The sequence below is a fragment of the Choloepus didactylus genome, chromosome 11, assembly GCF_015220235.1.
Source record: "Choloepus didactylus isolate mChoDid1 chromosome 11, mChoDid1.pri, whole genome shotgun sequence".
In the NCBI taxonomy this organism is placed as follows: Eukaryota; Metazoa; Chordata; class Mammalia; order Pilosa; family Megalonychidae; genus Choloepus; species Choloepus didactylus.
The window spans coordinates 31,896,528-31,921,546 of NC_051317.1; the positions used below are offsets into that span (position 1 = coordinate 31,896,528).

Below are 25,019 nucleotides of genomic sequence, written 5' to 3' on the forward strand. Positions count from 1 at the left end.
TCATTTCTCTAGAAGTTGTAGTTTACCAGCAGACCAGAGTCAAGCCTAGCCAGCCTGAGAAGGTTTCATTCTCTCTCAGGTGATGAAACTTACATCTGCATGTTTTCAGACAGGATAATTTTGGTTCCAAATCCTTCACTTCTCTCCCAGATAACAGTTGCATGAATTTACGAAAGGAGTTTACATAAATTCATGTGAATTTATGTCAAGGCTTGCCCCTGATTGTCAAGAATAATATAAAGCAACAATGAAGATTTCTCACCAAACATTAAAGGCAGAAAATAGAGGGAATTGACCTAAGGCCAAAACCTACATCTTAATATAAGCTCCCTGAGGTCAGGGATTTGTGCCCAGTTTTGTTTATTTACTATTGTAGTCCCTGCACCTGAAACAAGTCCTGGTACATAGAAGGCTCCCAATATTTGTTGAAGGAAAGAATATATTTTTATTCAGCAAATGAATTAGGATAGCTTCCAATTCTGATGTGTCAGAGCATGTGGATATGGAGGATTGTCTTCATCCATTCACCAAATATTTGCTGAGTGCAGACCACAAGAAACCCTGTACGAATTACTCAACATACACCTGAGGGACCTCTTGCCCTCATGCAGCTTAGAACAGAACAGGAGAGGCAGACAATGAGCACACGAATGACAAGATTCTCAGTTGTGGCAAGTGATATGGGGGCAATAGTGGGCACAGTGCAGGGAGTAGCACAGAGCTCTTGGACAGACAGCATGTGCCAAGAAGGGGTACATAGAGGCCAGAGTAAGAAGGATTGGACCACAGGGGTGAGGGGGAAGGGCGAGCCTTCTGGGAATCAGCCAGAAGGAACCCCAAGGTGCTAAGACCTTGAGCCTGGAGAGTGGGGGAGGTTGGAGGACCCCAAAGGACACCTTCCTGCCTAAAATGGAGGAGGGGAGGGGGGCAAAACATGAATGGAAGCCGAAGGTTGAGGGGTGGGTCCTATGAAGAGTTCAGTGTAGGATAATTCCACAAGACATCAAAGGGGATGTTGCCAACCCTTCTGAATGTAGACTTCAGAAGGTCTGGCTAGAGGTTTTGCTTTAGACTAAGTGCACTGTTTAGTCATAACAGTGCTATTGAGATGGTAATAAAAAGAAGCTGGGTGTAAGGATGACACTGCTGGGGCAAAAGTGGAGAATTTAAAGAGAAGGAGGCCCAGACAGAGCCCTGGAGCATGTCCGAGTCAGAGCAGTTAGAAGCAGGAGATGGGCAGACCCCAGGGGAAGGCAGGGCCAAGCAAGTCGAGAGAGGGCAGGTCCTTGGTGGGAGAAAGTGAACACCTGCTGCTGTGGGGTCAGTGGAGGGGCAGAAAGGAGCCACTGGGGGCATAGAGGCGACTGGTGACCTCAACAAGAGTAATTTCAGTGCATCTTGGGGTGGCCACACAGAATGAGGTGGGATCCAGCCAGGAATCAACAATGCTGAAAGGGCTCAAGTCGACAGGTCCTGGAGGTTTGGTTGTATAGGGGCAAGGAGAAATGGGGTAGTCGATGGAAGGCTGTGTGTGCTAAGGGGTGGGAGTGCTGGGTGAGGGAGAGGCTGGTTTGCTGCTGGGAGTGATTCAGAGAGAGACTGATGACACAGAGGAGGTTGGGAATGAAGTAGACCAATAGCTTGGGATCCCTGTTGCCTGGTGTCAATTGATATTCTAGACGACGGTTGAGGTCTACGCAGTGTTCTTATACATTGCAGTGGAGTTAAGTTTTTTTTTTTTTCTTGCAAGTTGTGGAATTTGGCTGTGAAATTTGATCTAAATAAAAGTATTTCTAAATTCAAACCATTTCCTCCATTCCAAGTCTGCTTCCATGTGGTTTGAAGCCACTCACGCTTCTTTCTCATCAGTATCTTCCATCACAGTGATTTTTTATAGAAATTGTTGGGATGTGCAAGCTATTCCTTGTAGCAAGCACAACATTCCAATTTCTCTGTTAGTAGGAAAACAGCTGGTAGGGCCACGTGGCCACCGGAAGACGTTCTGCATTGCCCGCCTCTTCTCCTTTCCAGTGTAAAGATAATTTCTCATAATTGTCTCTCTCTTGTAAATGTTCGTTATTTATTTTTGGTTGCCTCTATTTAATTTCCTATTCCAAATAGCCTTGTGATGGTATTATTGATAAATAAAGAATTTAAAAAAAAAAAAAAAAAAACCTGAATCCAGACAGACTTGATAAGTCAGCCTAGGCCACAGGTACTAACCTTATTTTCTCAAAGTTTGAAAAATACCTGCTGCTAAGTACCATAACATGTGTATAGGAATAGAACATCAAAATGTTTCTCAACAAGTAAAATAAATTGTGAAAAACTAAATATTGCTCAGATGATCCCTCTGGTTCACTCATCTAATAATTGTGCTCTATTTTTTGAATGGGTATGTTTATTATGTAATATGTCCACTGGCTAACGGAAGTGAATTTTTTTAACTTTTTGTGCTCATTCTTTAAGCCTCTAATACCTTTGGATCATTTCCATTTCATTCTTGGCTTTCAACACTTTTTCGTGACATCAGGAGGCATTTTAATTCATCACAGAAAAGCATTTAGACTTGGGAGCGTTAGAGAGTTTTAAAATATGAGCATGACATTGACTTCCATTTGTGTAGTCCCAAATGAGGATTTTTCTTCTGTAGAAGCTTAAAAAAGTATGTATGAAGCTCACCATATGGTAAACATTGTGTGTCCTGAGAAGAATTTGCCCAGTGTTCTAGTTTGCTAATGCTGCTGGAATGCAAAACACCAGAGATGGATTGGCTTTTATAAAAGGGGTTTACTTTGGTTACACCATTACAGTGTTAAGGCCATAAAGTGTCCAAGGTACCTTAATTGGAGGATGGCCAATGGTGTCCAGAAATCCTCTGTTAGCTGGGAAGGCATGTGGCTGGCATCTGCTCCAGAGTTCTGGTTTCTAAATGGCTTTCTCCAGGGATGTCCCTCTCTAGGCCACAGCTCTTCTTCAAAATGTCACTCCAGTTGCTCTTGGGGCATTTGTCCTCTCTTAGCTTCTCCAGAGCAAAAGTCTGCTTTCAATAGCCATCTTCAAACTGTCTCTCATCTGCAGCTTCTCTCTCAGCTCCTGGGCATTCTTCAGAGTGTCCCTTTTGGCTGTAGCAAGCTTGCTCCTTCTGTCTGAGCTTATATAGTGCTCCAGTGATTTAATTCAGACCCACCCTGAATGGGTGGGGCAACTCCATGGAAATTATCCAACCATAGGTCTTGTCCACAGTTGATTGAATCACATCTCCATGGAAACACCCAAAGGATTCCAAATCTAATCAACACTAATATGTCTGCCCACACAAGATTGCATCAAAGATAATGGCGTTTTGGGGGACATAGTATATTGAACTGGCACACCCAGAAAGCATGTCATTACTGCATGAAGCACAACAGCTTTAGCAGGCATGCGATCTGAAGCCCATTCAAGTCCAACAATGAGAAGGTTCTAGAAATTGGCCCTAGACCCTAATTGATGTGGCCATAACTAACTCCTTAAAATTCCTCAATACCTCATGACATCTTGACAATTTTAAAGTAATAAGAGGGCCCATATGACATCTTGTTCCAGAAAAATGAATTTAATTGAAATGATTTGTTGGCAATACAAAGAGCTTTTAATGGGAAATTTATTTCTTCCCAGAAGCAAAGAAAAGGAGGGACTTGGATCCTACAAAGAGGAATTATTTCCCTTTAGCAGTCACCTGATTGGGGATACAGATGGGAAACCACATATTATTTATTTCCACCGTGGGTGTGTTATGAGAGATACCAGGTGTTCTAGTTCGCTAATGCTGCCAGAATGCAAAGCACCAGAAATGGATCAGCTTTTATAAAGGGGGTTTATTTCGTTACACAGTTACAGTCTTAAGGCCATAAAGTGTCCAAGTGGAGGATGGCCAATGGCATCTGGAAAACCTCTATTAGCTGGGAAGGCACGTGGCTGGTGTCTGCTCCAAAGTTCTCGTTTCAAAATAGCTTTCTCCCAGGACGTTCCTCTCTAGGCTGCAGTTCCTCTTCAAAATGTCACTCTCAGTTGCTCTTGGGGCATTTGTCCTCTCTTAGCTTCTCCAGAGCAAAAGTCTGCTTTCAAAGGCCATCTCCAAAATGCCTCTGTAAGCTTCAGCTCCTCTCTCAACTTTCGTGCATTCTTTAAAGTGTCCCTCTTGGCTGCAGCAGCTTGCTCCTTCTGTCTGAGCTTATATAGTGCTCCAGTAATTTAATTCAGACCCACCCTGAATGGGCAGGCCAACACCTCCATGGAAATTATCCAGTCAGAATCATCATCCACAGTTAGGTAGGGTGCAAAGAATTACAATCTAATTAACACTGATAGTTCTGCCCACACAAGATTACATCAAAGATAATGGCGTTTTGGGGACATAATACATTCCAACCGGCACACCAGATTTTTCCTCCCTGTACCCCCCTCTCTTCCTCTGATGCAAGAAGGGGCAATCTAATATACCCCACAAGTATAGTTTTTGCAGACAAGAGTCTCACCAGAAAAAGATAGCACATATGAAAGAGGTAAATGGTAAATTCTCATGAAGCCACAACTTACAAATGTGCTTGGATGGATAGGGAGACCAACAAGGCATTCAGATGTGTCCAGGGCTAGCAACAAGGGGTGCTGTTGGCACTCACAGGTGAGGGGACAGAGGGGGCAGAGGGTCCTGGAAGCTGGGACCTGGAGACAGATGTCGCTGTAGAAGGCTGCCCACCGGGAACCATGGCAGGCAGTGCCCCTGCCAGCTCGTGCCCTGACCTTGCTCTTCTCCTGTCCCGTAGTCTCCTGCCATTGCCTCCCACTCACCAAACCCAACCCGAAGCCAGGGAGCTGGGGAGTGTGGGCAGACGAGTGAGCTGGGATCGGGGCAGCAAGCAGCATATTCATTATCTGTTTCCTACTCACAAAAAGCCATGCATCCAAGCAGTAATTTGTTTATTGTTTTAATTGCAGCCTTGACCTTGTGGAACATTTTTTGGTCAGACTGAAAAGGACATTTCCATTCAAAGTAGACTTTCTGATTCACAGCACTCGTCGTCTTCTCCTCTGTTTAGAGCCTGTCTTTGTTTGCTGTTGCTGCTGTAACAAATACTATGGATTGGTGGATTGGTGGCCTTAAAAGTAGGAATTCATTGACTCAGAGGCTTGGAGGCTGGAAGTCCAAAATCCAAGTATCAGCAAGACCTTTGTAGCGTTCTGGTGCTGGCTGGCTGCTCTCCACCACATGCCTTCTGTCTCATTCCCTCTCCTCGCTCTTACTACCATGACCGAATTCCTTTACTTACAAGGGCTCCAGTCACACTGGATTAAGGCCCATCCAGAAGATCCCCTTTACAAATGCGCCCTCATGCACAGGGTTGGGGGTTAGGATCTGAACGCGTCTATTGTGGGGGACACAACCCAACCCAAACAGAATCCGTGGCGGTTTGCAATCTGTCTCTTCACTGTGAATGTACTGATGCTGTATTTAAGTTTACACTTAAAGGCGGTTGGCCACATTATCCCTGTGTTTTCTTTCTATATCTCTATGCAAAGTTGTCCCCCTATTGTTATGTTACGTTTGATACATATACTGAGGTCCATCCATCTTCATAAAGTGACCTCTTCTTCAGTAATCATCAGTGAGGAACACTGTGCTTTGCTTTGTTTGATTCTGAATTTATCTGCTCTCATATAGATGATAAAGGGGGTTACCCATAGTGGTGTGTATTCCTTTTCTAGTGTTAGTTGAAGGGAAATATTTAAACTCCATGTACACTATGACATGAAATATTATTTCCACCTAAACTAAGCTGCACAACGTGTCTGACATCCTTGGTCATGTTTGTTAACAGAATTTGATACCTATTGAAGTTTAAGTGAGTGGCTATCGATGCAATTTTTTACCTATAAAGTGGTGACAAATGAAAAGCATCAATTTTTTAATGTTTAAAATCAAGCTAAATTTCCTTGACTCAGATTAAGTAGAGAAATCATTTGTCAAAATTAATGAAAAGTCTGAAATAATATTAGTCAATTTTTTTAGTGCATCAAATCACCAGAATTGGGGCACGTTGTTCATGGCTTAGCACAGAACCTGAAGAGAGCCGATTTGACTGGTAAAATTTGGGTTATAATTAGCATATGCGATTACATGTTTCTAAAGGTTTTGAAAAGCATTGGGGATCAAGACTTAAAGTGTTCCCTGCTGTTGTGCATGCACCATGACTGTAAGTAAAAAGTTTGCAAAAAGCCAGCACTGAAGAAGCCTTTTGGAAGACGCAGGACTACCTGGTGCTTTGGATTTCTCATATAAGCAGGATGGAACCTCTTTGAGATAATTAACTCCCATTCAAAAATCTGGACTCACCAAGTCCAAGGAGATAATGACTTCTATTGGTTATTAGTAGGGAGATGGTGCTCAGTTAATCATGGATTCATTGGCCAACAAAAACTCAACAGTAATCCTCTAACTGTCACCAGGTAGTCAGGCGAAATCCATCTCTTCAGGAGGCAGCATTTGAACCGGACAGAGGTGGAGTCTACAAAAGGACTTTGTCATCGCAGATGCGTTGGGAATGTGGCTCAGAGCTGTGCTGAAGTGGAAGGTAGTAGGGTATGTCCCATAGCAGAAATGTCCTGAGAAATTAGGTCAGCAGTACAAAGAAATGACTGCCCCCATTTTGGTAATATGATAATAGGACTTACGGTGACAATGGATCCCTCACTTTAATTTCTCATAAAGATTGAAGAAATCTCCTATTCATGTTTATAAAGTTCATGTGGCTCTTTAAATATATTCCTTCCTAGAACTTGATTACAGTCTTCCTTTTTTCTTTTCCTTTTTTAATCTTTGTAACTTCCCCCATATCGCACATTTGTTTGGGTCTCTATTTTCCCATAATGGAGAGGAGTTAAACCCTGGAAGTTAAGAAAGCTCAGTGTGCTTGAAGCGGATGGGGGAGTGAATGGGCTCGTGGTGTCTGTCACCCCCTGCAGAAAATAGGGTGAGCCGGACAGAAACCCCAGGAAGCCAAGTGCAAGGTGACAGTTAAATAGGAAATTAAGAAACCCCAAAGAAAAAGATGAAGGCTGGAGGCCTGGGGGCTGCAGAAGTATGGAAGGAGGAACAAGGTTTGGGAGATAACCAGCAGGACTGGTTTGGGAGGTAACTCAGGGGCTTAACAAGCAAAGAGTCTCATTCCCCTGGAGAAAGAGATCCTCTCTCCTCTTTCCTGTGCCATACGGACTGGGGGGTGTCAAACCAAAGTCCAAGGAGTGCCTCAGTTGGGCACCTCGCACATTTTCAAACCCATTCATTTGCACACTGTCATTGAATCATCTTTCAGCTCAATCCCTCTAAATGATGAATTGGTAAATTCAAAACTAATGAGGTCTCACTGTATTATATTTGCTTCTCTGATGTCTTGGCCTCATAATTTGGAAATACAGTAAAAATAGAGAAGGGGTAATTTTTATTTGATTGTGCTTGAAGATGCACAAGGCACCGACACACATATTATCTCTTTCAGTTATTTCAACAGTTACTTGTAGTGTGAACTATTGTTCTAATCCCCAGACGTAGAAACTGAGGCTGCTAGGTATTAACGGTGGCCATAAGTATCAAGTCCAACTTCATACATGCCGTTGTCTGTGAGGCCCCAAAACTTGTACTTACAATGTGATTTTCAAATAGGATCCCCAGGAGGGCCCAAGTCCCCCATCTCATCAATCAGACCAGTTCTTCTGAGATTACGAAACCCATGAGCGGCGATTGCGTGGGTTAAGGCTCTGCTCTCCTCTCTTAGCAACGTCACTTCCAAACCTTCCCACCCAAGACCCCAGTATGAGTTGTGATGGTCTCCAGTTGTTCATGCCTGTTACTGACACTCTCAAGGGATCTGGCAGGCAACACTGTAGACATTTAAATAATTACCCCTGAGAATGACAGGAAAGAGTGACATGTTCAAAATAATTTTAACTTTGGACAAACCAGGTAGACTATTGTTGCTGGAGAAGTTAAGAGAATAAGCTTTGTATTCCCAAATTCATGAAGGGCTTGTTACTCAACTTCTCTGAGCCACAGTTTCTTTATCTTTAAAGGAAGAAGAATTTCTATGAAATGAGATTTATTGTGAGGATTCTATTAATAAAATTAATAAAGTATGTGAAATACCTAATGGCTCATGGTAGATGGTAACCGGGTTATGTTAGCATTGCTCATAATTCTTCTTTGTAGTCTAACAAGTAATAAGAACAGTTTATTTTCCACATCATATCTCCCTCTCTGCTTCACTCCCCAGCATATAGAAAAGTCATAAATCTTGACTCATGGAGTCTTCTTCTATGCAACTCCGAATAATGGAAACATTCTGTTCTTTCTCTTTTTTGTTATCCTGAACTATTTATCAAGCCAACCTTTTTCCCTGTCAATTTCAATTTTGCAATCACTGAGCTGTAGAGCACAGCTTTGGGTCTCTTCTGGCTAGTTCAGTCTTCCCTTTGTCTAACGGGAGTTGTGTTCCCAATGGCTTAATTTGTGGGAGAAGCTTTCTATTAAGAACTTAAGGATCTTCTAGACTCACCTCTCCCAGATGGCTCTTAATGAGCTGGTATAGCATTTCTGAGAGGGGCAAATGGCTCTCCAAACTGTCCCCCTCCATTTTTATCTAACTACTATACTTTGCATGAGCCCTATCTATTTATAAAGATTCTTTAGCCCTTCTGCCCCAAAATAGCTGGAAACTATTCCGATGTATGCTATTCAAAAAGATTTAATATTAACAGGTATAAGAAAGAATAATAAACATACTGAAATAATCATGGGTAACAGTGGTATCTGTTTCTAGTGGCTGCTACCATAGGAAACCAACCTGCATTTGACTCTCAATTTTCAATCCTAGACTTCAGAACCCAAACCCTAGTAAGACCCACTGTTGAGGTTGTTAGTTTTTTATTTTCTTCATGCCTTTCTTTCTGACTCCACTCTTATTTGGGGAGATTCTGAATTAGAAAAAGATTCTAACATATAATCTAAAGATCACTGGGTATCCTTAGCTAAAGTTCAGTGTTTCTGTGCTGCACTAAATGAGTTTTAAAGAGCAGAAAGCCTGAGCTCAGAGCAGAGAGCAAATTTAATTTAGACAGCTGCAAAAAGTGCTAAGGGGATGGGATTTGGAAACTCTGCAGCCATGAATGAGAGATCAGTGAAGGAAATTTCTACCTGATAAATTTCTCTCCACAAGAAAGAACACTATTTTAATTTAGGCAAATTTATGCTCATGAGATGGCCTGAGCTTGCTGAATATTCATTCTCCACTCTCTTCATCAAGTACTTGCCTACCCTTTCATTTCCTTTGACTTATAATTGGTGTTTATGCATATTTCTGAGCCACTTTGTTTTAAGCTGATGGCTTGTTTCAAATGCTGTAAGATGCTCTCTCTGACACTCTGGGGCTGGTTCACAGAGAAATAACCTCATTAAGTGACAGGGTCTTGCTCATTATCACAGGCCTCACCCAGCCTGGCACACGTGTGTGCCACCTGCTGCCATCTGTGGGCAATTGTTTGCAGGCCCTAATGTAAGAAGAAGAATTGGAGTATTAAATTTCTAAAAATGTGTATCTCAGACTCACAGTGGATCTGACTAGTCAACCTCAGCATGGGTTGATGTCGCAAATGTTTGAAGGTGATGCGCGTACACCCTTAAATGTTCTCTTGCCCAGGGAAACATCCCTCAGACCTGTCCCCCTCTGGTCAGGTTGAGAACAACCAGACCCTCTTGAACCTTCCTCTGCACGTGGACACTCACACTCACATCTCCAGTTAAGTTTTTCTTGGGCTTGGGGGTCTCCAAAACACAGACACTTAAAATAGCTTTAAATGATGGGAGCATTTTAAAGCATGAAGACACAAATGATTTTGTAAAGCAGACATATGTTAGCTTCTTACAAAGTAACAGAAATTCCTTTAGAAATCTCTCAGGAATGCCTTCTCCATGTCCTAGTAAAGGGCTGAATTTGCCAGGCACCCCTGACATGACAAGCCTGGATTGGGGCAGCTTTGGGCGGTACAAGGAATGATCTTCGTTATTTGGACTTGGCCTCTGTGCTGTTTTGAATGTGTTATGTCCCCCAGAAAAAGCCATATTCTTTGATGCAATCTTGTGAGGCAGACTTATTAGTGGGGATTAAGTTGGAACATTTGGATTAGGTTGTTTGCATGGAAATGTGCCCCACCCAACTGTGGGTGATAACTCTGATGAGATATTCCCATGGAGGCATGGCCCCTCTCATTTAGGGTGGGCCTTGATCAGTGGAGCCATATAAATGAGCTGACAGGCAGAAGGAACTCAGTGCAGCTGTGAGTGACGTTTTGAAGAGGAGCTACAGCCAAGAGGGACACTGAAGAAAGCACAGGAGCTGCAGATGAGAGACATTTTGAAGACAGCTGTTGAAAGCAGACTCTTGCTCCAGAGAAGCTGAGAGAGGACAAATATTCCAAGTGCAACTAAGAGTGACATTTTTGAGGAACTGCAGCCTAGAGAGGAACATCCTGGGAGGAAGCCATTTTGAAACCAGAACTTTGGAGCAGATGCCAGCCATGTGCCTTCTGAGCTAACAGAGGTTTTCCAGACACCATTGGCCATCCTCCAGTGAAGGCACCTGATTGCTGATGTGTTACCTTGGACACTTTATGGCCTTAAGACTGTAACTGTGTAACCAAATAAACCCCCTTTTATAAAAGCCAATCCATCTCTGGTGTTTTGCATTCCAGCAGCATTAGCAAACTAGAACAGCCTCCATGCCCATAACATGGTAAAATAAAACCTGTCTGATCTCCTGGTTGCTTGGCTTTCAGGAGCAAGAGACCTAAAGTATGCCTCAAAGAGTGTTGGAGATCAGTTCAAAAGCAGGTAACTCCTAATTTGATGGTAGACAATGGCCTTCCCACCAACACACAGAATTTATGGATCGTGCATCTCCTGAGCATCACAGGGAATTGATGACAGATCACCCCACATTTCTATAAAGTGAAGGCGGGAGTTGGAGAAAGGTGGAACTACAAGCTTCTGTGATAACTTGGCACAGTCAGATGTCTACAGGTTCCAGATCAGACGCCACATTCAATTTCAAGGCCTGTTTTTATTCTTCATGGTAACCCTTGACTGGTGTTATTACATTAAATAATTTATTTTCATCCAAGACATCTCATGGGAGGCCAAATTTCCTCTCCTGTTTTCTGGCAGATGTGAGAGAAATAATACAATAAATGAAGACGTTTGTTATGAAACAAATCCAAAATTGTGGAAAGTGGATTTTTTTTATCATATGTCCTGCTTAACAGTCTCCTAGAAAATAAAATTCTTTCCTATTATTTTTGAAAAGAAAATCTTAACCTAATCACTTAGTTGGTGCCATAGATTTCATATAAAGTCTATATAAATGAATGCTCTCTTTTGCCTAAAAAATGCTTTAGAACATTAATTGTATTTATAAATTTGTGTAGTTACGAAAGTACTGGGGCCAATTCTGCTAATCTGAGTGTGCAATATTTCATGATGAATCTAGTTATCAAGAAAATGTTTGTAATTTGATGATTTCCCCTCAGAAAACAAATCGCATATATTATTTGGCATTAAAGTTTAAACATGTTCCTTTGAATAGCCAAATAAAAATCTGTAAATGAATTTTTTGTCTCCAGCCAACAAGTGTTTGTATTACATGTTGTTTGAAGCAGTTCAGCATCCAGAATGACTGAAGGCAGGTTTTGCCTTAAGTTCATGACAATCACATTTGCTGTTATAACATATCCCTCAGAGAACACTGGACAGAAGAGCTGATGTTCATTCAGCACATGGAGGGAAGCGGAGTTCGTTCCTCCCCAGGGAGCGCTGCTTGCTTTGGACAGACCGTTTTCTGTCCTAGAACATTCGGGGAGCTTTTCAATAGACAAGGAGCATCTTCCTGATCAGCCGCATCCTGCAACATAGTGTGGGGTCCCAGGAGTAGCCTGGGAGTGTCCTGCCTTTAGTCCACAGTTAGGGGTCAGGCATGGGGAGCCAGATGCGGGGCTGGGTTGCCAGAAGAGGTGCGATCGCTCTGGGGGCAGCGACAGCGTGGCCGGCGGACAGCAGGCCCTGATGGCAGGGGAGGGGCTGCCTGCGACCAGTCTGAGTGGGGTGGCTGCGTTCCCTGCTGGGGGTGGGCTGCATCCCATCCACTGTACAAGGGCACCTCCCACCTGCTCCAGGCCATGGCAGTTCCAGAGGGGATGACCAGGGAGGGGGAACCTAGGAAACTAGGAAAACTGCCAATCCAGGGATGGGGCTCCAAGCCTTGGGATTGCCCGGTTGAAAAGGTGCCCCGTTTGCATGGGCTGCTGGGCACGGCCATGGTCAGAAGAGGTGCCCATTTCATTTCTGTTGCTTACATTGAGTTATTTTGGAGGAATTTTCTTCATAAAAATGTCTACATTCTTGCTTTGGAGGCATTTTTTTGAGGAGAAGAAGAAAACACTCTCATGGATAATCACCAAGTTAGGTAATTTTCATTATGATTTCAGCTGCACCTAGTAAGGGATGAGTTAGCACTTTCTAATTCTGAGCGGCATGGCTTGCATCACCTTTTACTATTCCCTGCATTCCCTGTAGCACTGTTTTTTTCAAAGCAAGTACAACAGGTTTGAAGACTCTCCAGCAAAATGGATTGTCATTTTGCAGGAGCAAAGCATGGCAGGATTTAACAAAGAGTTTGCCATTGGACACCATGCTTAAATTAGCTCCTGCTCAGCTACAGGCAAATCTTTCCTCAGACAGGAAGCCTGGAAGTTCACTAGGATTTCTTCTTTACTCACATGACTGATCTGCACAAAGGTGACACATAAAAGTATTGCACTGGTAAAGAAGAGAGTGCCGTGGATTTAGAAAATCTTTGGAAGTAACACTGAGGACAAGCACACCGCTCCCAAGCACAGAGCCCCTGCACACACGCACACACACACAAAGCACCAGCAGACCTGCCTCCCACACAGATCACACAGGTGTGTCACAAGCACATACGTGTCACACGCATCTGTCATGCAGAAATCATATACCTGCATTGTCACGCTCACCCATGTTATACACGCACAACACACTGCCAGTGCACAGCTAATCCAAAGCTAAGACTGTAATCATCCATACTAATGGAAGGGAGATGAAATATGGATGAACAAAATTTTCTGGGTTGGCTGTGAGTGGTAGTAGCTTCCTGGCCCCAAATATCTATGAAATGATTGCGTTAGATGCAACTTCATTGAAGATCCCTTCTAGTTTAAACAATTCTCAGTTCCATTTCCACGGCACCTCTGCATTTATTGCTAGAGAGAAGCTCATCACCTCTTTCTTCCCGTTTCTAACTCTATCCTGGCTTTGTTCGTTGTAGATGCCCAGAATGTAGCAGGTATGGGAAGGAAAGGGGTGCCTTTTTCTCTGAAGGTGATCATTCCAAACAAAAGCAAACCTGTGCCTGCCCATCACCCTCCCTGATGCCATGTCTCCTGGCCTGCCGTCTTCCCTTGGCTGGATGCTTCATGACGCCATGTTTTGTGCCACCTTCATCACTCCTCTCTCCAGCTCCAAAATGGGCTCCCCAAGGTTCTGAAACAAAACGATCAAATAATCAACATCCCTGTTTTTCTCCCACGTTCATACATTTTGAGAGATACAAAAGACACAAGGCAGATGGAGAACAAAATATATCACCTCTGTGCCGGTTTGAGTGTATTGTGTCCCCCAAATGCCATTATCTTTGTGGTCTTATGTGGGGCGGGGGTTTTGGTGCTGGTTGGATTTGCTTGGAATGTGCCCCACCCGGCTGTGGGTAGTGATTTTGATGAGATGTTCCCATGGAGGTGTGGCCCCGCCCATTCAGGGTGGGCCTTGATCAGTGGAGCTATATAAATGAGCTGACTCGGGGGAGGAAAGAGAGTGCAGCTGGGAGTGATGTTTTGAGGAGGAGCAAGCTTGCTGGAGAGGAACGTCCTGGGAGAAAGCCGTTTTGAGGCCGGAGCTTTGGAGCAGATGCCAGCTGCCTTCCTAGCTAACAGAGGTTTTCTGGACGCCATTGGCCATCCTCTCGTGAAGGTACCCGATTGCTGAGGTGTTACCTTGGACGCTTTGTGGCCTTAAGACTGTAACTGTGTAGCGAAATAAACCCCCGTTTTATAAAAGCCTATCCATCTCTGGTGTTTTGCATTCTGCAGCATTAGCAAACTAGAACAGATTTTGGTACCGAGAAGTGGGGTGCTTTTGCTGCTGAGTTTGCAAATACCAATCCTGTTGGAACGGCTTTTTAAATGGATAATGGGGAGTTTCTGGAAGAGTTGTGAGGAGTTTGATAGAAAAGGCCAAAACTGCTTTAAAGAGACTGTTTATGGAAATATGGACTCTAAAGATACTTCTGATGAGGCCCTGAGCAGAAGTGATTAATGTGTTGTTGTAAACTGGAAGAAAGGCGATCCTTGTTTTAAAGTGGCAGAGAATTTGGCAAAATTGAGTCCTGGTGTCAGATGGAAGGAAGAATCTGGAAGCAACAACCTGGAATACTTAGCTGAGGAGATCTCCAGACTACGTGTGGAGGACGTATCCTGGCTTCTCCTTGCAGCTTATAGTAAAATGCGAGCAGAGAGAGATTAACTTAGAACTGACGTCTTGGGTTTAAAGAAACCAGAAGCTGATGGCTTGGAAAATTATGAGCTTCCAGGGGGTGGAATCCCAGAAGCTACAGCCCAACGTGAGGATGTAACCAAGCATGGAACCCAGCCACCATTTCAGTACAAGCCAAGATAGGAAAAGGAGTTAAGCAGAAAGGATTTGTGGAAAGTCCTATTGTCTGATGGCTTTGACCCCTGCGTGCTTGATGCAAAGCCAACAGAATTTTTGCGAGATCTTTATAGATGGAGCCATTGCCAGTCTGGACTGGAGGAGAGAGACAAGGAAAAAATTAAAGGAAAAATTTCTTCAAAGACAGAGCCATGGAGGTTGAGGTCTGGAGTCAAGAGGCCTTGGGCTGGCAGAGTGGAGCAGCCCACATGCATGGAAAGGGTGAGTTTGCCCTGGAGGTCGAGGGCGGGCTTTCCGCCTCGATGCTCTGGAAGAGTTTTGCCATCTGAGGTCCCAAAGAGGGCGGAGCACATTCCCGGGGAATTGGGGAGAGCCTGGCTGCCACCACACTGTTCTGATGGGGTTGAGCGTGTGCCCCGGAGATGGAAGGGAATCCGGGAGCTGCCCCAATGTTTGAGGAGGGTGGGGCCAAGAAGGTGGTCTCCCCAGTGTGTGGATATGTTGGAGCACTCACCCAAGCATTTGGAGAGAAAAGGGCTGCCACAAAGGCATTTAGGAAGTGTTAGACTCCTGCTCTCAAGCCCCAAGGATGCAATGTTGTTCTGTAAATGACTCTCAGACTTTGAAATCTAATGGAATTTGTCCTGCGGGTTTTAGGAACTGTTTTGGTCCTGTTAACCTTGTTTTCCTTACTGTTTCTCCTTATGGCAATGGAAATGTTTATCCTATGAATGTCTCTCCTTTGTATATTGGGAGCACATAACTTGTTCTAAATTCGCAGATCCACAGCTAAAGAAAAATTATGCCTTAGGACTGGCCATGCCTATAATTGATTTTGATGGGATCTTGTACTTAATTTTTGCTACTGAAATGGTTTAAGTTTTTGTGATATTGTGATGGAATGAATGTATTTTGTATTTGGAAAGATAATGTCATTTTGGGGTCCAGGGGGTGGAGTGTGCCGGTTTGAGTGTATTGTGTCCCCCAAATGCCATTATCTTTGTGGTCTTGTGTGGGGCAGGGGTTTTGGTGCTGGCTGGATTTGCTTGGAATGTGGCCCACCCAGCTGTGGGTAATGATTCTGATGAGCTGTTCCCATGGAGGTGTGGCCCCACCCATTCGGGGTGGGCCTTGATCAGTGGAGCTATATAAATGAGCTGACTCAGAGAGAGAGAAGGGAGTGCAGCTGGGAGTGATGTTTTGAAGAGGAGCAAGCTTGCTAGAGAGGAATGTCCTGGGAGAAAGCCGTTTTGAGGCCGGAGCTTTGGAGCAGACGACAGCTGCCTTCCTAGCTAGCAGAGGTTTTCCGGACGCCATTGGCCATCCTCCGGTGAAGGTACCTGATTGCTGAGGTGTTACCTTGGATGCTTTGTGGCCTTAAGACTGTAACTGTGTAGCGAAATAAACCCCCATTTTATAAAAGCCAATCCATCTCTGGTGTTTTGCATTCTGCAGCATTAGCAAACTAAAACAACTTCTATTGTTAATACCATGTGGAAAACACGGTTTAGGTCTGGGTTAGATGGACTTATTAATAGTCTCCTGAATTAACACTCTCCCTCCCAAATGAAAGCCTTCCCCCTCTCCAACACAATGGCAGAGCCGAGCTGTTAGTTTACTGCTTGGCTGAGAACACAGGAAGATTATCACTTGCTTCAGGAAAAAAAAACCCCAAAGATGATGGCAAAGCTGCATACCGTCCATTCCTTCTCCCCAAATTTCTGAGCAGATAGATTCCTTCAGCTCTTGTTGGGAGGAGTGACAATGGGGTACAGAGAGGGGACGGCTGAGATTCTCCAGGCAGACCCTTTACGGGGAATCTTGAACCCTGGGGAACAAATCCCCGCCCTCCCCCCATGGGGCTCCAGGCGTAGATGCCATACCTACCATGTCTGCTCATCCACTGGATAAACTGTTCTGCATTAGCGGGAACTATCAGAGGGGAGCATGGGACTCTTTGGAACTACAGCTCTGCCTTTGTTATTGAAGCCACTAATGATTTGTTTTCGTGAAAATTGCAAGGAATGTGGAAGGAGGGACAGTGGAGGCATTTTATTTGGGTAGGGCCATCCATCTAGTGACAGAACTGTAGGTCTTATCCTGAATACGTAAAAGCTAAAGTCAATGGTAATTGGTACTGTGTTATATTAGCACCCGTTTTCCATAAATGGTGTGCCAAATAAAAACACACAGAAAAGGTCATTGTGATGCACTGTTGACATGAGTATAAATGAAACATTTCTGGAAAGCAATTCTGCAATATGTATCAAGAACTTAAAAATATTCCTGGTGCTTGACTCATATTTTTAGGAACTGAAGCAAAGGAAATGATCAAATCTGAAGCCAAATCTTTATACACAAGGTTGCAAATCAAAAGAATGTTAATAAACCAATGATGGTGGCTAATTGTATCAATATAAGAGAGTTTTTACATGAACTAGAACAAATATACGTCATTATCACAAGGTGTTAATAATAGGGTGTTATATGGAAAAAATATAATTAATGTAAACTAAGGTCTATAGTTAACAGTAACATTGTGATATTCTTTCATTAATGGTAACAAAGGCACTGTACCAAAGCTAAATGTCAAAAATGGGGAGGATATGAGAGGTATGGGATTTTTTTTTTCCTTTGGAAGAAAGGAGAATGTTCTCATATTGACTGTAGTGGTGAATGCATAACTATGTGATTATACCAAGAGCCATTGATTACACATTTAGGATGAATTGTATGATCTGTGAACAAAACTGTTCTTAAAAAAAGAGAGAGAGAGAGAGAAGCAAGGCAAGCATATAAATTATGTCCTACCTGGTAAATAACATAACCTTGGTAAATGTGTCAAGGTGAGACAGTACAAAGTATCTGCTATGGTTGGTGGCTGGTGTACTCAATACAAGGCAGCTGTCAAATGTTTTTATTTCTGGAAATAGCCTCATTTAAAAAAATTTTTATAAGAAAATTAGGGTACAGATTGTAAACTCTTTCAGCAGTCATACTTATTCCTGAGTTTTAACTGTTATCTCTAAATTCTGAGATGATGTGCTCTTTGTATATAACCTGGTAGTTCCCCAGAACTTTGGGTATCTGTGTGACACCTGAGACTCAGAATTAGAGTCCTGCAGCTCTGAAAGTCAGCATTACTCCTTACAGCAACTGTTAAAGAAGCTGAAAAAGAGATCAGACTTCAATTAGAATATGAATGAAGCTGATTGGGTTAGGATTAAGGTAAATCAGAATACAGGGTAAAGAGTGACATTGTCTGTATTTTCAAACTTCAACTTCTGAGACCAAAGGAGGAGATGTTTATTTTGTCCAAAATTTTAATTTTCTGTAGCACACTATCTAACTTACTCTGTCTGGGCAGTTTATTTAAATAATCTAATTACATGGAATCTAGAGTAGGAAGTGAGATATTTGTGATTCTGTACAGGTTAATGTAATTTCCAGATACATTCCAGAGTAACTTGGGCAGAAAATGGAAAAGTATTTGCAAAATCCCTTGAGGGACTGGAGAAAAAATGTGGAACTATTAAACGTCCCCACCTGGGGAATTCCTGATATTCTCGCAAGCATTAGAGACTCCCAATTTAATAAGCCAAACCCTCGATCTTGGGACTTGCCCTTATGGAACATATTTCTATAATGGCGAAACTAAGCCTACTTATAACAATGCCCAAGAGTCACCCCCAGAGAACCTCTTCTGTTGTCAGATGTCCTCTCTCTCTAAGCCACACTCTGAAAATAAACTCACTACTCTCCCCCCTGCATGGGACATGACTTCCAGGGGTATAAATCTCCCTGGCAAAATGGGACATGACTCCCAGGAATTAGCCTGGCCCTGGTATCATGGGGTTGGCAATGCTTTCTTGACCAAAAGGGGTAAGAGAAATGAAACAAAGTTTCAGTGGCTAAGAGATTTCAAATAAAGCTGAGAGGTCATTTTGGAGGTTCCTCTTATGCAAGCTTCAGCCAGGTATTACAAATTGCCACAGTATGCCAAATCCCAACCAACAGTATTCCTGAAAACCCTATAGATTACCCTGAGCTTTATCTAAGACTCTATAAAAGTTTTACCTATTAAGTTTATTTTTTCAGAAACTTAAAGCCTCCAGATGACTCCTATGCCAAATAATCCCTGAAACCCAGAGGTGCCAGGCTTTCCAAGAACATCAACCAGTTTCATTCCTCTACCCCATAATGTCAACACCCTTTTTCAGCACAAAAAAATTAGAATGGTCAGTGCCCAGATATCCCTGAAGATTGGGAGAATGATCAGATGAAAAGGAGGTATTGTAACAGTGAAGATAGAGTTAACAAATAATTATGACTACTGAATCATTATATAGATATTTCTTTTTGGTTTCTAGTGTATTCGAGTGGTCATAAGGAAATACCTGAAATTGTTGAACTGTAGCCCAGTAGCCTTGATATTTGATAATGACTGTGTAACTATATAGCTTTTATCGTATGACCATGTGAGTGTAAAAACATTGTGACTGACACCCCCTTTATCCAGTGTATGGTTAGATGAGTAATAAAATAAAGACATGCATAGAGAATTAAAGAATGTTAATAAAGTAAGTGTGGAACAGTATGGGCATGAATAAATAAATTATGATGGAATTGAATACTATCTAAGCATTCAGATTCTTGTTTTCACAGAATTTTCGTGATCTCAAAGAATCTGATTATATGTTGCATTGGAAAAACAAAGCACAAAACCACAGTGAACTCAATCCTTTTGGAACAAAGTAAAACAGAGCATGGCACTAATTTTGAGGAAATAACCAAAATGGTATGGGCAGACAGCATTATATGGAGAACCAAATTTTTTTTATGGGCAGAGTTATTGCAGGTACTTTTAATTTTTTTCTTTATAGTTTTTTTTTTTTTTTTTTTTTTGCTTTTCCAATTTTTTTTTTTTTACATGTGATCATGAATTATATTTCTTGTCAGGATAAAAAAGTAATGAGTTACCTATTTTGAAAAGATACCATGGTTTTATATGAAGAAGAGAAAATGGGAACTATCACTTACTCAAGCTCAGTGAATATGGTTTTGGTGTGAGAGCCACCAGCTTCAATCACCTAGTATCACAATAATGCTGTGTAACAACCATGCAATCTTGGTGGTGTGCAACTGCAGCCTGTGGGTGGGTTGGTGCGTCTCTTCTGCATCTGTCTCTCATCTTCCTGGGACCAGTGGTCTAGCTGGACATGTTCTGTTCTTTGTGATGGCAGAGGCTCTAGAGAGCTATCCGAAACATGTGGATCTTGTAGGGACCAGGCTAAATCTGGTTCTCGGTTACTCACCCACATTGCATTAGCCAAAGCAAATCATATGAGCCCAAAGTTGAGGGAGGGACCACGTACTCATTTATCAAAGGGTGCAGATACAGAAAAGGGATAGACTCCCTAAAGGAGATAGCTGCTTTCTGTTAAGTAAATAAAAATGTTGGTTTGGAAACAAATGAAATTAACTTCCCGCGGAGCCATAACTTGGAAGATTACTGCTAATATGCATTTCGTTCCTGTGTGGTCACCCTGTTGATTGGCTTTTTCTCTCTTTAGATACTGGCCAACGTTATCATTTTCATCTGTGGGAACCTGGCGGGAGCATACCATAAACACCTCATGGAGCTGGCTCTGCAGCAGACATATCAGGACACGTGCAATTGCATCAAGTCCCGGATCAAGCTGGAATTTGAAAAACGTCAGCAGGTAAAATGCGTCTTCAATCTTGTTTGCCTTTATTTGAGGCATCCTTGGAAATGATGTTGTTGCTGTTAATTTTGAGTATGCAGTTCTTTCAGTCATGGGCATCAGGAAGAGACTGGAGATGCGAACAGCCCGTGCCCAGCCTTGGTCTCTGTACTTGGTGGAGTCATTAAACAAAAGAGCAGAGATGGTGCAAGCACACCTAGTCTTTATTAGAACACTCCCTTTTGGTTGAGTTTGTTTCCCTGTGATAGTGTTTGTGGCAAGAGTTTGTCCCCACTGAGGTCTGAGTTTTTCCCTGTACTGGGCTCCACAGCACTTTCGTGGAGTACCTGTTACTGCCTAAGATGAAACGATCAGAATCTTTCCTGAGGGAGGTGACTACAGCTGGGGAGAAGGGTCTAGAAAGGAGCTGGTTGCTGTATTTGTCAGGGGCCATCCTAAGGTGATTGTTGTGGGTGAGACATACAACCACACATCAGAGCAGTACATCAAATGCCATGAAGCATTACAAAAGCAAGACATGGAGACCAGTGGGAGATGTGGGAGAGCAAAGCCAAGTGTTGTCATCAGGGATGGTAGAGAGCAGGGGGGAAACAGTTACGCTTTGGAAAAAAACCACAAAGGGATCCTGTGTGTGGCACATTTAACTTCAGGTGATGGCAGGAAATCCAGGTGAATAATGTTTTCCTTGAGTTCATTTTATGCATCACCAGGAAATCAGTCTGTGAAGTTGTGATACCCTGGCTGCCTTCAAACACTGCCCTCCACATTCATTGCAAAACCTATGCCGTGACCAGTATTTGGCACATAGAAAATGCTTAATTATTGTTTGTTACATTATATTGAATTAGTCTTTTCTATAAAATTTCATTAAAATGTATTATGGTGATGGGAGCCAAAAAAAAAAAAAAAAAAAAAAAAAAACCATTTAAATTTTGATATTGGACTTCTATTTGTTTCCAAAAAGGAATTCAGTATTAGTACTGAATTTGTTTTTGGACACAAAATATTTGTTCCTTCATTCGGTTACTATATACTGAGACCTCGTTTACATGAGGCATGATTCCAGGCACTGCTTTTTTACTGGTATTAGGAGCAAAGTCAATGGTTTGTTAATTTTTTTAAAAAAAATGTTTTATGTTACCATGTGAATAGCAAAAGTATTCAGTAACTGATGTTTAATTCTTTGATCTATATATGTATCAAATTCTGGTTTCAACATTAAGGGACATGGACAGTTCTTGACTTGGCACTTTTATCCAGTGGATCTTCATATATCTCATGGTCAGTTATGTTTAAAATCTGGGTTCTAGAAAATTCCGTGGTTTCAACAAGCAGCTGTCGGGGTTCATAGTTGGTTTCTGTACTACGTGCTACAGAGTTCAAGTGTTTGGGGATTGATGGCTTCCTTTTCTCAAAAGGTAGAGTCTGGATCAGTTTGTTCCTGACAGACATGTTTAATTCTCTTTTCTTTCACCTCCAGAATCTAATTCAAAATAGCACAAGGCTAGGGTGAACTGACATTCCAAGTAGACAGGTTACATAACTCAATATTTATAGTAACAATGTTGTGAAAGCGGCAAGTCAGGCAACTGACCTCATCCACACCTCATATTTCTCTGAAGAGACCTTTAGAAGCCAAAAACATTTATGCTCCTTGTCACTGTGACCTGGGTTCAAGCAATCGGTCTGACCACACCCTGCACCAGTGGGTTGTCCCATGTAATAGAGAGTTTATGGGACCAGCATGGAAGATGTTCTAAGGATGGGAATTTGCTAGTTTTTTTTTAAAAAGCAAATAATTATTTTTAAAATAAGGAACAGAAAAAGAGACAGTTGAAAGAAAATAGGAATTTGTTTTAAAATGTTTAATAAAATATAATTTGACACCTCAAATCTAATTTGCCACAAAACGTTGATGAGTAAACATCTAGGGTCTAGTGTCCAAAGTAGAGTAGTTTTCTTGTTGGGGCTTCAGAAAATATGTTCCTAGGATTAGAATAAATGTTTATCCTTTTTTCAGATCAACATATAATTCAATGGAAATGAGAAATTCTCTTAGTTAAAAAAAATTAGTAAGATATAATCTGATAGATTTAGAGAAATGGATAAAAATTGGCCAATGGCAATTTATGTGACCTTCACAGAGGGGGGCTGTGCCTTGAGACAGTGAAGCAAAGCTGGCCTGGCCACAAACAAAATGGAGCTTCTCATGGACCAAGGACACGCACTGAATTTCTGCCCAGCCTTGGCCAGAAACTGCCTTGGCTTCATCCCTAGTCACTAGGGTAAACAATAATGTTCTTTAACATGTCCCATTTAGGGACAGGGCTTATAGGCTAACCAGCTACAAAATGACTGGTTTGGATGAAATAAATACTATTCACTTTAATGTTACTTAAGGGCAGTTGCCTTAGAGCAAGTTGACACCCGTAGAGTTTGAGAGGCCGCCATCTTGAGTAGTTACTCAGTAGCTACTTGTCCTTTTTCCCAGCTGTCCCCACTGCAGCCCTTAGTGGTTGCAGAGGGATGCCAAAGACGGGTGAGCCCAGGAGGCCATTCTTCCTACAGTCCCCATGGGGTTATAAATACTTGATATATTATTGGCAAGTGTCTAGGGATTCCGAAATCTCCAAATTGCTCAACTTTTTAGTTCCTTTTTTCCTAATTTTGTGATATTTTTCCTAGAAACAAATGAGATAAATATGTAGAAATTTAAAGCCATGTCTGAATAAGTGCCTATTTGTACCATAAGATTTTGGAAGAGGAGGGAATGGAAAATGTTGGCATAGATTTTTACCATATTGCGCTTTTGCCCTGAAAGTGCCCTTGTGCATACAATATAAAAATCATGACTTTTTTACCAGGTAGGAAAAGTAACACATTGCATCAGAGCCAAGGCTGCTTTTGGGGACTGAATGTATTCCCTGTGGGTTTAGCTTCTGTGAAGTTTCACATCCTGTGGTAAGAATCGTTTCTAAGCACCATATCAGTGCAACAACAGAAGGTTCTTTATCAGACCCGAGAAGGCAGTAAGCGTTTCTCACTGAAGTATGTAATAGACTCTCAGGAATTGTTGAGTGTTGGATTCCAAGCAAAACAAGAACCCTCTTTCCTGACTTTCTAGGCAGTTGAAATTAATGTTGTCTCCATAGGAGTAAAAACCTGGTTTGCTTTATTTTATGGACAGAAAATAAACCCTCCTTAATTTATATGTTGTCTTTGTCTTAGTGTAATTCAAGGACTTTTTCATGTTCTACCTTAATCTGAAACCATCCCAAGGATTGGAAATGGCAGACTATGCATTCCAATGGAAAATACTAATCAGGAAAGGCACAGAGATTTCATGTTCTACCTGGATTCTGCACCATGATATGGGGGTTTAGTAAACCAGTAGGCTTCTAGGCTGTCCTTGGGTACCAAATTGTTTTCCCTCTCTGCAAACATCAGTGAAAAAGTGAGTGGGCTGCATGTATCCTTGGTTGGGTATATGAGGAACAGATCCATCTTGACCCTAATGCAATAGTGGGTAATGTTATGACATTATTTATTATATTGCTTAAACCATTTATGTTGCTAGGTAAAGTATTTTTGAAGTTGTTTTGACTTGAGCTGTTAAGATTTGGTCTTATTTCTTGGGAGAAAAGAAAACCAGAAGAATCTAATATTTCTTTGAGTCCCTGTTATTTGCTAGGTACTTTTCAGGACTCTATTCAAACTTTTGTGTGTATGGTTTCCTTTACTTCTGTAGGAAGTTGGTGAGTTAAGTATTTTTTCCCATTTGACCATTTAAAGGAAATGAGGGTCTGAGAATGTCATTTACTTGTCCAAGATCATTCCGCTAGTAATTGTGGCTTTCTATCCAGGGCCTCACGCCTCTCGTGCTCGTTCTCCATGGGATTGCTGGAGTGATCTCTAAGAGTAGATTAGCTGGAGATTTTCACAGCCATGAATATCTTTTTGACAAAGTCCTGCTTGATCCCTTGTCAGCTTTAAGTATTTCCAGCATCTAAAGTATTGTACTATTAAGAAAGTGGTCAGTAGCTGGTCTTGCCATTGAACTCTCCAAAACTAGGGTTAAGCAACAGAAATTAGCTTCTACCCTGACCCAAGCCATTCTCCATGGTGACAGACCATAACTTGTAAACCCATAATTTCTAGAAGAAGATATAACAAGATAATAAGATAAAGCATGATGGAGGAGGTAAAGAGGCACATTAGAGAGGATACTCGGGAGGCATTTCTCGGAATGTTGTATTTGAGTTGAAAAGTGAATTGCAGAAGGGCTTATCCTTATTAAGACCTGATGAAAAGTGCTCTAAGAAGAGGGAGCCAAAACTACAAAGATCTTGAGTCAGGAAAGATATTGTCCTGTTTGAGGAACATCAAGACTCTTGAAGCAGTTGGGTAAGAGAGGAGAAGTGTTGAATAGATTGAGAATGATTGGGAGGCAGGAGCCAGACACA

At 42.1% G+C, this 25,019-nt stretch overlaps 1 protein-coding gene across 2 annotated transcripts in view; it reads left to right on the top strand.

Moving 5' to 3' along the window:
* Positions 1 to 25,019, top strand: part of ADCY2 (adenylate cyclase 2) — a 510,848-nt gene that overhangs the window by 219,436 nt on the left and 266,393 nt on the right. For both annotated transcript variants that reach the window (XR_005210959.1, XM_037799254.1), the window contains exon 4: positions 20,404 to 20,553. Coding sequence is in view for 1 of the 2 variants with exons in the window: in XM_037799254.1 (XP_037655182.1) it covers positions 20,404 to 20,553 (150 nt within the window). In the remaining variant the exon portion in view is untranslated. The remainder of the gene's footprint in view (positions 1 to 20,403; positions 20,554 to 25,019) is intronic.